General features: G+C 39.9%; 1 protein-coding gene across 5 annotated transcripts in view; it reads right to left on the bottom strand.

Moving 5' to 3' along the window:
- The window catches only part of TAMM41 (TAM41 mitochondrial translocator assembly and maintenance homolog), a 35,552-nt gene continuing 22,082 nt past the window's right edge, over positions 1 to 13,470 (bottom strand). For 2 of the 5 annotated variants that reach the window (XR_002301372.3, XR_012083569.2), the window contains exons 7-9: positions 12,785 to 12,847; positions 4,857 to 4,982; positions 1 to 542 (exon numbers count right to left, since the gene is read on the bottom strand). Coding sequence is in view for 1 of the 5 variants with exons in the window: in XM_020802568.3 (XP_020658227.2) it covers positions 4,909 to 4,982; positions 12,785 to 12,847 (137 nt within the window). In the remaining 4 variants the exon portion in view is untranslated. Of the gene's footprint in view, positions 543 to 4,324; positions 4,983 to 12,784; positions 12,848 to 13,470 lie in introns of all 5 variants that reach the window. The other 3 variants (XR_013541715.1, XR_013541716.1, XM_020802568.3) reach the window with 3 other exon arrangements.

The following is a 13,470-nucleotide window of genomic DNA, read 5'->3' as shown; positions in this document are numbered from 1 at the left end:
TTTTCCTTTTTAAAAAATATACAAGTTTTATTAGTCAAAATACAATTATAAAATACAGAAAGACATATTCATAGAAAATATATATTCACCAAGAGACAAAGAGGAAAAGGCTCCAGCATAAGAGGGGGAAGAAAGATAGGGTCTCAAAGGGACACAAAACCTCCAAACGTTTAATCAACCAGCAGCCCAGTTCTTCAAAAATAGTAGCTTGGCATTGCCTTTATTTGGATATGAAGTCTCAGATTTTGAACACTGCATACCTTGTAACATGCACTGCCAGGTATGCAAAACTTTATTCTGCATGCTTGCCTTTTGAAGGATTTCCATTTACTATTTCTTAAAATTACACAGTATGCCTCTGTAAGATGTCCTCCCCTTTAACTTTGACCACTGGATGATCTGCAAGCCGACTACAAACCTCTACGTTTGGAAATACATATTCCAGTGGGTGGAAACAGTCGGATTGTTGAAAAGTTTGGATAAATCTTATTATCTGTTTGGTTTCAGCTCAGATGTTTGTGAAGCGGTAGCCATGTTAGCCTCTGCAAGCATAATGAAAAGACAAAACAAAATCATTTAAATCTATCACACTCTTCACAGGATCTGAATGTTCATATTCTAAAGCAAAAATAGGGAACAAGATTCCAGAGGGAGAAAGTTGAGATAAAATATATACATATGCTTAATACTCATCTCAATAGTTTAATGAGCCCCTTGGTGCAGTAGGTAAACTGCAGTACCGCAGTCAAGCTTCTGCTCATGATGGCATGAGTTTGATCTCCACAAGCTCAGGTAGGCAGCTCAAGGGTGACTCAGCCTTCCAGCCAAGGGTTCTTAAGGTATTACCGAAAGTAAAATGCTACAATAATTATGTTGCTATTTGTGGTTATTTTCCAAAGCCCATGTTCCTTTCCAACTACTACAGCCACCCTTGCTAAACAAGCTTCAGAGAGCTCAATACTGTCTTCTCAGTGTGAGTGTCTGTCCAAGAGCTCTTCCTTGCCCTTCCTGAAGAAGCTGGGGACTGATCTTGCATGCATGTGCTTTACCACAACTGCATGCAAGCTCATTCTTAAGTACTGCATAGGCATATGCAAATGACTTCTCACAGCCTGCATATGGGACAGCTATCAATATGGAATGAGCGTCAACCCCACAGGCTCATTTAACTAGTGTGCCACTTTGAGAACTAAGTTAATTCCATTGCATGACAGATTTTACAAAGTATTACAAACTGTTCACTAAAACTGCTCAGTAAAGTGAGCTAGAAGGCTATGGAATTTAAGACTCTCCAAGACACACCACCACATTCTGAATTACAAGGCTATTACAATTATAGTCTGGTACAGTCTGGATAGCTGCACAGTATGATTCAGCATATAATTTGCAGAAGCATCCCTGTTTAGGAAAACATTTCCCTTATTCATGCAGACTGGCCCTATGAAACTGTTCCTTGGGGCTGGGGTTCAAAAAAAGGAATCGAGGGATTTCACACAAGAGCAACTTTGAAGACAAATTCCCACAGTACATGCCTAGTGCTACAACCTCTGCTATGCAAGGCCTAACTATATTAGTAATCAGCTGTGTTTTAGTTCTGTCTTCCTTCTCCCCAACTGTGTATAATTCTAACATCCTAAGGCAGCATGCCTATAGAAATTAAAGTCCTGCGTCACAAAATCTTACTATACCCGACATTATTAATATTAATACAGTGGTGCCCCGCATAGCGACGATAATCCGTGGAGCCAAAATCGTCGCTATGCGGATTCGTCGCTATGCGAAATAAAAAAGCCCATAGGAATACATTAAAACCTGTTTAATGCGTTCCTATTGGCAAAAAACTCACCTTTAAGCGAAAATCCTCTATACGGCCACCATTTTCGCTGCCCGGTAAGCGAGGAATCAGCACGAAAACACAGCGGGTGGCCATTTTTTTACCTGGTGGCCATTTTGGAACCACTAATCAGCTGTTGGAAAAGCATCGCTATGCGAAAATCGGTAAGCGAAACAGCTTACCGATCGTCGCAAAGCGATTTTTTCCATTTAAATCATCGCAATGTGATCGCTTTTGCGATCACAAAAAATCATCGCTATGCGGATTTGTCGTTATACGGGGCGCCCGTTAAGCGAGGTACCACTGTACCCTATTAATATTAAATATATTCAATTTCAATAGTGTATAGGATTTATTTATTTATTTATTTATTTATTCATTCATTCATTAAATTTATACCCTGCCCATCTAGACTGAAGTCTACTCAGATAAGAGTAGTATAAGAACATAAGCAAGTTTTTCTGGAATATATCAATAATAAGACACCTAAATACTTAAAATCTCTATGTTTTCCCTGAGCCACAACACTTCTAGACAACTCTTTTCACCATTTTAATGAACTGCTTCTTTCTGTGAGGGCTTTTAAAATTTTATTATTACTACATGTGCTACATGATAAAGCAGCACACTTTGTTCTCTTAAATTTCATATGACTGCATGAAAAATTACTATTATCACTTTTTAGGCACTAATGTTAGCTGGGCCTCCAAACAACGTATTCTGTACATAGTTACCTGCCTTGAATCCATGAGATATACTGGACAATAACAGAACTGAATTAAAGCAGTTCTGTAAACTATCTGATCAAACATGAACACATTCCTGTTCAACATGATATGCTGTTCAAAATGATTGTTTCTCCGGGTTTACCTCACTGTTGTCTTGGTATTACTTTTCTTTAAATACAACAGCCACTTTCACGTAGGGCCAAAATACTTCTTTGCCCATACAGTGGTGCCTTGACTCATGACCATAATCCGTTCCAGAAGATGGACATAACTAGAAATTGTCGAAGCACCATTTCCCATAGGAACGCATTGTAATGCAATTAATCCATTCTGGCCGAAGGGAAAAAAAATCACTTCCCCCAAAAATCACTGCAAGACTCATTGGAAACACAATTAATCCTTTCCGGCTGAAGGGAAAGAAAAGAGAAAAGCAATCAAGCGTGCAAGACCCATTGGAAATGCACAGAAAACAAATGGAGCAGATCGGAAATGCACAGAGAACAAAGGGGGCAGGTTGGAAATGCAAAGAAAACAAAGGAGAAAGCAAGGGAAGCATGTAGGATCCATCAAAAATGGGGAACCTCCCAAAAACAACCAACCCCCCAAGACCTATCGGAAATGGGGAAAAAAACCCCAAAAGCAACCAAACCCCTGAAGACCCATCGGAAATGGGGGGGGAACCAAAAAACAAACCCCCCAAGGCCCATTGGAAATGGGGAACCCCCCAAAAAACAGAACCCCACCAAGACCCGTCACAGCACAGAAACATAACTCCCCCAGCTCAAAACCACGTTGTAAAAACACCCATAACAGTTTTTAAAAAGCAGAAACAGCACCTTACCTTACCAGGCAGACCAAAGCCTCCCTGGAAACACACACACACACACTCAGAAGCAGAAGTGAGGCAGTCCCAAGCCTCCTCCGACACATTCTCTCTAACTGCTGGAGCAAAAGAGCTACAAAGAAGCAGCCTCGTCACAACATACAGTTAGAAATTTGAATTCCCCGCCCTTTTCCTTGCCTTTTTCTGTTCGTAAGTGGAAGCTCTGGTCACAAGTAGAATCAAAATTTTGCGGCCGGAGCTGGTCATATCTCGAAATGGTCGTAAGTAGGGACATTCGTAAGTCGAGGCACCACTGTATCTTTATAGTAAACATTTATTCAAACATTTTCAGAAAGGTTGTTAAGAGTCTGTTGTTGCAGCAAAAACAACAGAGAACCTTGTGATACACTGAAAATGTAGGGTACTATATATAAAAAAAGAGATTGTGTAAACAGAACTTGGTGGTCTCATTTATATGAGAAAATCTGAATTGTTAAGAGCATGTAATAAGAAATGGGAGCCAGAGAGAGAGAGAAAATGTTAAAGCCTTCTTAGAGAAACCACTACATATTTCTACTATGTGCTAAATGGTTTTATTTTTAAGGATCGATACCATTACCTGAATCCCCTTTTAGTAATATAGCACAATGTGATTACCGGTGGCTTGACAGCATGCCTTTTCTTAAAGAATTATCCAGATCAGTTCTGAAATAAAACAAACTTTGCCAGCCTTTTTTTGTGCCTCAATAACTAAAGCTCATAGACTTGTCACAATAAGGAACAAAAGCAGCTTACACTACAAAATAAGAAAAGTGTTCCCTGATTTTAACCATAAGCTGACATTAAAAGCACTCTGAACTGGCAGTGCAGAAGAACTCCCAATTTGTATATCCAAACATCCATCTATTATTTGACCCAGACGTTCAACTATAACCTGACCTTGTTTTGAAATATGATCCTCTCACTGATATTTGCCTGTGAATGACGTTGCTGTCAACTCTGCTTACAAACAAATGGCTGACCTTTTCCAAAGTTACATGACAAGCCAGTCTACACAGCAGAGAGTGTTACGAGTAAAAAAGTTCAGTGCATTCAGTTTTCTTAGCTGTGTGATTAAACCTCCGTGCGTTCTTGGAAAGGGGAAAGGTACAAAACAAAAGCCACTTCTGCAGAAGAGGAAGGGACACAAACATGGAGCAAGACTTGAAAGTCTAAAAATCTGTGGATATTCTGAAGAAGTTAAAACACAGGGCACAAGTGTGTCTCACACTCAAAGCACTGCGAAAGTAGAAAAGAAACAGTTCTATGGAACAGAAGGGGAAAATCCTCAATCTGGATATTCTTCAAGGAAGCAGAAAATGAAAAACCCTGCTTATCTTCCGTGGAAGACTACATAAATAACATGAACTAGTTCCCACATATTGTTCAATTTCCCAAGGCAAGGTGATGCAACAAGTAGAACTGGAACAACCTTCTTCACAACCTGTAATTGGCCTTAATCTCAGCCAATTTTTCCACAGACTTCATGTCTTCCTTAGCCATCCTTTTGACATTTTGTACAACTTCTTTGTGCTGTAAATCACTGATTTTTTCATTCCTGTAAAAGTGAAGAGGAAGAGAAAATAAAGATATCACACAAATCTGTCAAAATTTAACCCTTATATTCAGAAGCAAGGAGTCTTTGCTTCATCCTAACCATAACTTCCAGGATTGAGAACTCTTGGGCCATACGAGCATCAGCACCTTTGTACATTTATAAGGATCTACATTTCTAGGGGTGACACCAAGAGTGTAGAACAATTTATCTTAACAGGGGTCACAGGCCTCTTGGCGTCTAGCTCTCTTGCACAGTACTGTTTCTCCACATCTTTCTGTTTTTTGCAGCTGCTATTTCAAGTTATCTTTTATTGGTTTTATGATTATTATTTTTTTTTGGTTTTTCAAACTAATATTAGTATGTATTCGTGAAGGCTTTCACGGCCGGGATCTAATGGTTGTTGTGGGTTTTTCAGGCTCTTTGGCCGCGTTCTGAAGGTTGTTCTTCCTAACGTTTCGCCAGTCTCTGTGGCCAGCATCTTCAGAGGACAGCACTCTGTGCTCTGGTGTAGTTTGCTTGGGAGTGGACTATTTGTGGCTGTGAGATAGGCTTTTGTCCTTTTTCAGGAGATGGGTGATTAGTGTGTCTTGTTGTGGCTACTCCAAAAGCCACAACAAGATGGCTACTCCAAAATGGTTACTCCAAAAATGAAATCACAAGATCCATCAAACCAAGAAGACAACACCAAACTGAAGAAGAAAAACAACCACCCACAAATAAAGTATTTGTGCCATACATCAAAGGGATCACGGACCGCATGGGGAAACTTTTGAAAAAAACACAACCTACAAACAATATTCAAGCCCACCACAAAAATACAACAAATGTTACAGTCAGCAATGCAGGGGTATACTGGATACCTTGCAGTTGTGGCCATGTATACATTGGAACCACAAAACGAAGCATCCACACCAGAATCAAAGAACATGAGAGATACTGCAGACTAAAACAACCAGAAAAACCTGCAGTAGCTGAGCATGCCCTAAAACAAGCTTGACATGAAATTGTATTTCAAAATACTGAAATACTGGACATCTCCAGCAATCATTACATCAGACTGCACAGGGAAGCCATTGAAATCCACAAGCACCAGCAGAATTTCAACAAAAAAGAGGAAAGTTTGAAACACAACAAAATTTGGCTCCCAGCTCTGAAAAATACAGCGTGCAAAAGGTCAACAAGCTCTACCAGCTGCAAGGACTGGGGATCGCTACACACAAAAGACCAGCTAATGACACCCATCAATCACAGTGACAGATAATCTCTCCTCCTTATCACAAAAATACACTCACAACAAGACACACCAATCACCCATCTCCTGAAAAAGGACAAAAGCCTATCTCACAGCCATGAATACTCCACTCCCAAGCAAACTACACCAGAGCACAGAGTGCTGTCCTCTGAAGATGCCGGCCACAAAGACTGGCGAAACGTTAGGAAGAAAAACCTTCAGAACACGGCCAAAGAACCCGAAAAACCCATAACAACCACTAATATTAGTATGTTTTCATTTTTGTCCACTATCAACTAGAACAGAATTATTTCTACATTATTCTCCAATGTTCATTTTCTTCCCCTTTCTTGAACACAGTTTTGACCACTGCTCACGATTAATTATAAATTCAGAACTAAAATGCTAAAAAAAACACCCACTTTAGGTGTGCCTCAAGTTCAGAAATTTTGGAATCTGAAGTGAAGCAAAGGTGTTAGTCTGTTTCCAAACTGATCTGAAGCGAAACAAAGAAGCTCGAAGTAGCAATCAAATAGAATTGGGGTCCTATGAAGAATGAAATGGTGCTTCAACACTTTGGTTTAAACAGATTTAAAAATTAAACAAAGAAAATCCTTGGCCCAGTGAGCTTCACTTGGAAAACTAAAGTGATACATTAAAAGAACCAGTTTGGAAATGCAAAAGGAGAATGACAGCTGAGGCATCAAGAAAAGCCCAATCATGGAACCCTTCGGAGGGCTGACAAAACACCCTTGTCTTCTAATCTATCTATCTATCTATCTATCTATCTATCTATCTATCTATCTATCTATCTATCTATCTATCTATCTATCTATCTATCTATCTATCTATCTATCTATCTATCTGTCTATCTGTCTATCTGTCTATCCGTCTGTCTCTCTGTCTCTCTGCCTGTCTCCCTGCTCATCTAGACATAGTCTACTCTTGTGACTGGTGGCTATTTTGCATTTTGTCACGGTGAGGAAAAGGTCTTTCTTACAGTCTATTTTCATCAATCTCATCCCCCCATCCCAGGTCAGAGCCCTTAATTTCCCCCATTTTCATGTTTTTCAGATCTATACAAATACACAATGGATCCTTTTCAATATTCAGATGAACAACAAAGTTGATAGGCTACAAACAGATTGAGAGTGAATTGGCTACTATCTGTAGGACAAATAATTTGGACCAAATTGAAGCAGGTGGTATTTGCACACCCCTATACGCCACATATTTCGGATGTTCAGACCAGCTGCATAGAAACAATCCAATAATTTTCTAGTCAAGCCATAAAGAATATTCAAGACAATATTTAGATGAATATTCTAACTAAACCCCTCAAAGTATACCTGAAGAGTATCATTACTAGAAACTCTTTTACCTCTCATAATTTCAGATACCATGGAAATGGAGGATGTTTGTTGCTGCAAAGACAATCAAGGTGACCATCTTAAGTATTTCAGCCAGTACTCTCCTAGCAGTATGTAACTTAAGAACCCTAGAAACCAGATTGCAGCACTTCCTTCTTGGCCTGCCATCTGTCAATTTAAAAACTCCCTGGTATTTTCACTGGGGAGGGGCACCCCCACTCTGTCAAACTGGGTCTGTGCCTGATATAGCATCCTTTGCTTTCTATTTCTCTATAGCTTCAAAAAAAAACACAGCTGTCATTTCATGGCTGACATAACAGATCTGTCACATAAGATATATGAAAGCACTGCAAGAGGATTCATTCAGAGAGAAGCTACGCAGTATTTGTCAAACACTGGCTGTCAGGCAAGCAATTGTAATTGGCAACCAGTGTGACATAAAATACTGCACGCATTTATTTACCAGTGGGAACATCCCTTTGAAGAGCTGTATCACCCCCATGAGCCTTCCTGGCTTTTAAGATCTTCTGGAGAAGCCCTTCTCTCAGTTCCACCACTTTCTCAAGCTTGTCTGGTGAGGACCACAAGAGAGGGCCTTCTCAGTGGCTGCTCCCAGGCTTTAGAATGTGCTGCCCCCAATTCAATAGGTTGAATTGTTTTTTTAGTATAATATTTATATGGTATTTTAAAACTGCGTGTGTTTTATAGTTTTATCTGTTGTGAATCACCTTGGATTCCCTAAGAGGAGAAAGACAACATGCAAATAAATAAAATAAATAAATACAAGTCAACAGGAATAATGGCAGTGTTGCTCTTTATACAGAAGGTGGTGGGAATAAAGTGCGAGCTTACTTGCACTTCTCTGACTCAATGCCTCCTATGATGAATTTAAGCCCATCTCTCTCCTTTAAACTTGAATGCCTCAGATGTACTTAGGTTAGGACTCAGATGCAAAGGAACAGTTTCATCCGAAGCATAAACAGATGCCACCCACTCCCACTTCCTCTGTCAACTTTGCATGTCATATACACAGATGTCTAAAATTTAATGATGATTTCCCTGGAGTATCTCTAATCAAATTAGCACTGGGGTGCACACACCGGCCAACAGTTCTAGTGAATTCCTTACTATTTGGAAGTACATCATTATTACAGAAGAACTATGCTACTATGTCATTATAGACTGAAGAACAGCCCATTAGAATCAATACACAAAATAGAATAATAAAATAATGGAGTTGGAAGGAGCTTCCTGCTCCACGCAGGAATCCAAGTCAAAGTATATCTGATAGATGGTTGTTTAACCTTCCCTCCAGCACTGGAGTGCTCACCACCTCCCCAGGTAATCAGCTCCACTGTTGTACTGCTCTAACAATAGAAAATTCTTCTTGATGTTCAGCTGAAATCTAGCTTCCTAAAACGTGAACCCAATAATACATTATGCCTGCCTTTTATAATTTTTACAATATCACTTCTGAATCTCAGAATCTACAACAATGTTGCTTTTTCTATTCTTTATCCACATGCTGTTTTTAATATAACTCATTTACATACTTTAGCATTTCAGACAATGGCTGCATGTTTCAATAACACAAAATCATTTATAACATGTGGAGTCAGTATCTGTCCAATGAGCCTTCTTTGTCTTTAAGATCTTCAGAGGAGATCCTCCTCTCGGTCCCATTGCCATCACAGACACATTTGATGGGGGAGATGAGGGCCTTCTCTGTGGCTACTCCCAGGTTGTGGAGTGCTCTCCCTCAGGAGAATAGGATGACCCCTTCCCTTTTATGGCTGAAGGCCCACTTCTTCAGGCAGGCTTTTAACAACCATAACTGAGTCTCGGAATGCTGGCTTTTAGCTAAGTAAGTTTGTTTTTAAAGTTTTAAATAAATCAATGTATTTTAATGACTGTTATAGTTTGTTTTTTTAAATATATAATTGGTTGTGTTTTTAATTTTATTTTTAAAACTCTGTCAGCTGCATTGTAGTCACTTCATTTATATGTATGTGTTCGCAACCCTAGGATTTCCCCATTCCCATGGTGACATTTTGGATACATGTGGATTCATGAGAATGAAACTGCTATTAATACCTAGATTTTTGTGTATATAGCACACAGCACAGCAATAACTGGTATGTACACAAAAACCTAGGTACAAACAGCAATTTCATTCTTGTGGATCCATATGCCACCAAAATGTCAACATCCAGACCTCAGGAAATGGGAGAATCCTATGTTTGGAGATACATGCTAGAGATAAGAGCTGGAAATTTGCAACTCCTGTCATCACTGTGTCTGTGAACTAAGGCTGGTCAGAGTTGCAATCCAATAATATCTGGAGGGTCATACCTTCCCCTGCCTGATTTACATTATGCAACCTCTTTCTAATAACTCAGGCCCAACCCAGATACTGTATTCCAATATTGTTTATTACTTCTGTACAGAGCAAACCATGTTCAGCATTTGATATTTCTGATGAATCTTTAATCTTAACCTTAGAACTGCAAGGGACCCTATGTATTATCAAGGCCAGCCCTGTCAGGGAGGGAGGCACATTGAGGACTGAAACTCCCAACCTCTGGTTCCACAGTCAGATACCACTGAGCTATGTTATCTCAGCATCATTGCGATGCTTTGCCTCTTCTTTACTGTCTTCTCTTGTTTACATGAGCCTCTGCTCTTTCACAGGGTGTCCTCTAAGGTGAAAGGAGAGGCCAGAAGCTATATATAAATAAGGTTACCATTTAATAAAGAAAAGGGACTGCAGTTGGTTAGATGGCTCCTGAATCTGTGAACTACTAAGGTAGCTCAGGTCCTGGGGAGACACCTATTAGTTTTGAAAATAAATATTTGAATGCCTGCCCATTATTACTATCCACCCACCTCACCCCAACCCCCATTCCACTATACCCAGGAATTAGTAGAAAAATTACCATTCAGAATGAAATAGGAACATATGCCCTGGCAGAAAACGACACCTGACAGGATCATTAGTATGAATATAACCAAACATGATTATTACTTCACGTAAGATTGCCAAATGCAATTTAAAGAAACAAACCATGGAAAAGCCCTTAGAAGAAGCTAAATATAAAAATTTCAAAGGCTTTGGTTCCGAAAGTCTAGAAGGCCAACAGGAAAAATAAATCAACAGCTGGTGCCACTTCTAATAGAAACCAGACCAAAAGTCTTGCCACAGGTTTGAGAAAACATACAAACCCATTTTCTTATAAAGCTAAATAGGGCATCTAACAGTAAACAAGGATATAGGGATCAAGCCAGTTTAAAACCACACTGGCAGAAAATGATGAAGGGAAATACTGTTGGATGTCTGAAGGTCTTTCTTGTGTTTTTTGCCAAATACTGTAGTGTTTGCAACTGGTACGCTGCATGCCAGCTACATAATAACTACCATCTCTGGGACCTCACTAGCTACCAGATGGTTCATAGATATTTCATGGCTCAATAAGGACTATTTTACCTGCAAATGGACATCTGATAACTTAAGTGTTTATAAAGTACAGGCAATATATGGAAACAAATAACTGATAAGTTTCAGCATGCTGTTAAGCAACGTTGTTAGCAGCAAATGTGCCAGGTTTTGAAAGTCAAACATATTTAGCACAACTGCCAGAAAGGAGAGAGATGAAAGGCAAGTTTTGAATGCAATGTCTGGCTTTAAGATCCTGCCTCAAGCCTACCATTAAAATCTGAATAAAGTCTGTGTGAGAAAGAGGAAGAAAGGGCGTAGGAGATGGGAGGATAATACAGTATGATAAATAATACTCATACAAGCCTGTGCTAGTTCAAAGATTTCATTAGGGGAATCATAGTTGTAACCAGAGAAAGATGGTTAAGTGGTAGAACCAGTATTCTTTGTGTATGGCTGAATATATGAAAAACACCCACACAGCAACCAACCTTAATTGTGTTTATGTTCTTAAGACATCTGCAGCACTACCGCCATCCATAAATTTGAGGCAGAGGGCCTGAAAACTTCACTATTAGATAACAGAATGTGTTAGCAGCCCAGAGTAGAGGTCTGAGGAGTCCCTTCTAATTAAACAATTTCACAGCAGATGTTTAATTCTTTCCTATGCAGGTGTGAGCAAAAAAGGTATTCAGACGAAGATGGAAAAGTCTCCTTTTGGAGTACAACTCCCAGATACTGGGAATCTGAGGTCTAAAAAGCCCTCTGGCCTCTAACAGCAGACACCACACATAGGAAGTGTCAATCGAGGCGGGAATCAGACTTCCGCAGCAGGGACTGAAAATGTTCAGAAACCCAAATAATGTTCTCTTAATTGTCATAAATGAGGAAACAAAGCAGCAAAGGAAGCCCACTAACTCCAGAGCCTTATAGGCCCGCTTCCAACTCTCTTATTCTAAGATTCTATTCTTACTTTTAAAGGGACCCGTCTGCCTTTAAATGTAAGAATATGCCATTAAGTAGTTCTGACCAAATGGTTTAAATAAGCGCCAATTTGTAATTACGAGGGGAAGGAATGTGTCACACTGGCACCTGTGCCTCACATCCACCATCTGTGCCCAACTGCTGGGAGACAATCTTCCTGGTGTCAAGACAGCCAGCACAACTGCCACCTCAGAGGGCGCAGGGCCCCTAATTCTACATTGTTACGTGTAAGTAGGTTTCTTTGCAGAGGATGTTTGAAAGAGAAGCCTCACAACAGGGCAAAACAGCACAAGGCCAGAACAAAATAGGCCTCTGAATTAATTAGGAAAGGGACATTAACTTCAATATTGTCCCTTAATACCTGTTCAAGTGCTTGTTAAGAATACAGTATATTGTTAAGTGGCAGTCACCACTGCAACAAAGAAATGCAGGCATCATATTTCTGCAACCCAAGAACACAAGTGCAGTTTTGTTAGCAGAGAGAGCCCGACAGACCTTGCCAGAGCAATGGGAATGGATGCCTTCAATGGCAAGCAAGAATCTCTTAGAGAGGACTCTGGAGACAGCAGCTGTCAGATGGTTTTCCACGCCTTCTGCCTCTAGCGAGGCCGCTGGTTTTTAACACATGTGACTCAACAGGCTCTCCTGTTAATATTTCATACAGCTTCCAGCCTCTGGTTATGCAAGATCATTATTATTAATTTCTGAAACAGAATTAGCCATGCATGTTTGCTTTCCTTGAGGGTACATTCCGTCAGAAAAGCAGAAGGTCAGGCAATCTTACCAACTGTTAGGGTGGTTTTAGCACTCTGAACTAGGCTGGACAATCTCACAATTCTCGAAATGCCTGAAAAAAAGGGGGGGGGGAGAGGAAGAGAGAGAGAAAGGATAAACAAAAACAGATGTTATTCTTATTCTCATTATCCTTTCAAAGGGTTAAAAGCCAAATGTTTTTTCAGTAACACAAGAAACTCAGCATGGCAAATGTACATTCCCAGTAATTCCCAAACAAATACTGCTTATTTTGCATTTGTCAAATAGGTTCACATGCTCATTCCAACGACTTTTAGATGCATCACACATACTGCATGAAAAATACTTCTGGAGACAAACTTGGATTTTGGTTACCATGAAATTGCTCAAGAAGAAACTGTAGCTGATTACAGCTTTTTGCTGACATAATGGAGCTCCAGGCACTCTTTTGTAATCTGTTCATTTAGAATTTCTACAACATCCTTCAGATTCTGGGGGGTGGCATACAGCAACATATTACATCATGGTAAAATCCTGTTCACACCAATCTAACATAAAGTTACACTGGTGGAAGTGTGCTCGGAATTGCACTTGGCAACAAGGAATTGTAGGATGCAATTGCCCATCAGTCATGTGTCCCCAGCATGACCGATTGCACAATGAGTCGGCGGAAGTGTTTCAGATTTCTACCTTGCACTTCTACCTTGAACTGCACAC

This window comes from Pogona vitticeps, chromosome 2, assembly GCF_051106095.1.
Source record: "Pogona vitticeps strain Pit_001003342236 chromosome 2, PviZW2.1, whole genome shotgun sequence".
Classification (NCBI taxonomy): Eukaryota; Metazoa; Chordata; class Lepidosauria; order Squamata; family Agamidae; genus Pogona; species Pogona vitticeps.
The sequence above is the reverse complement of the archived record's forward strand: the minus strand, read 5'-3'. Positions and strand labels throughout refer to the sequence as shown.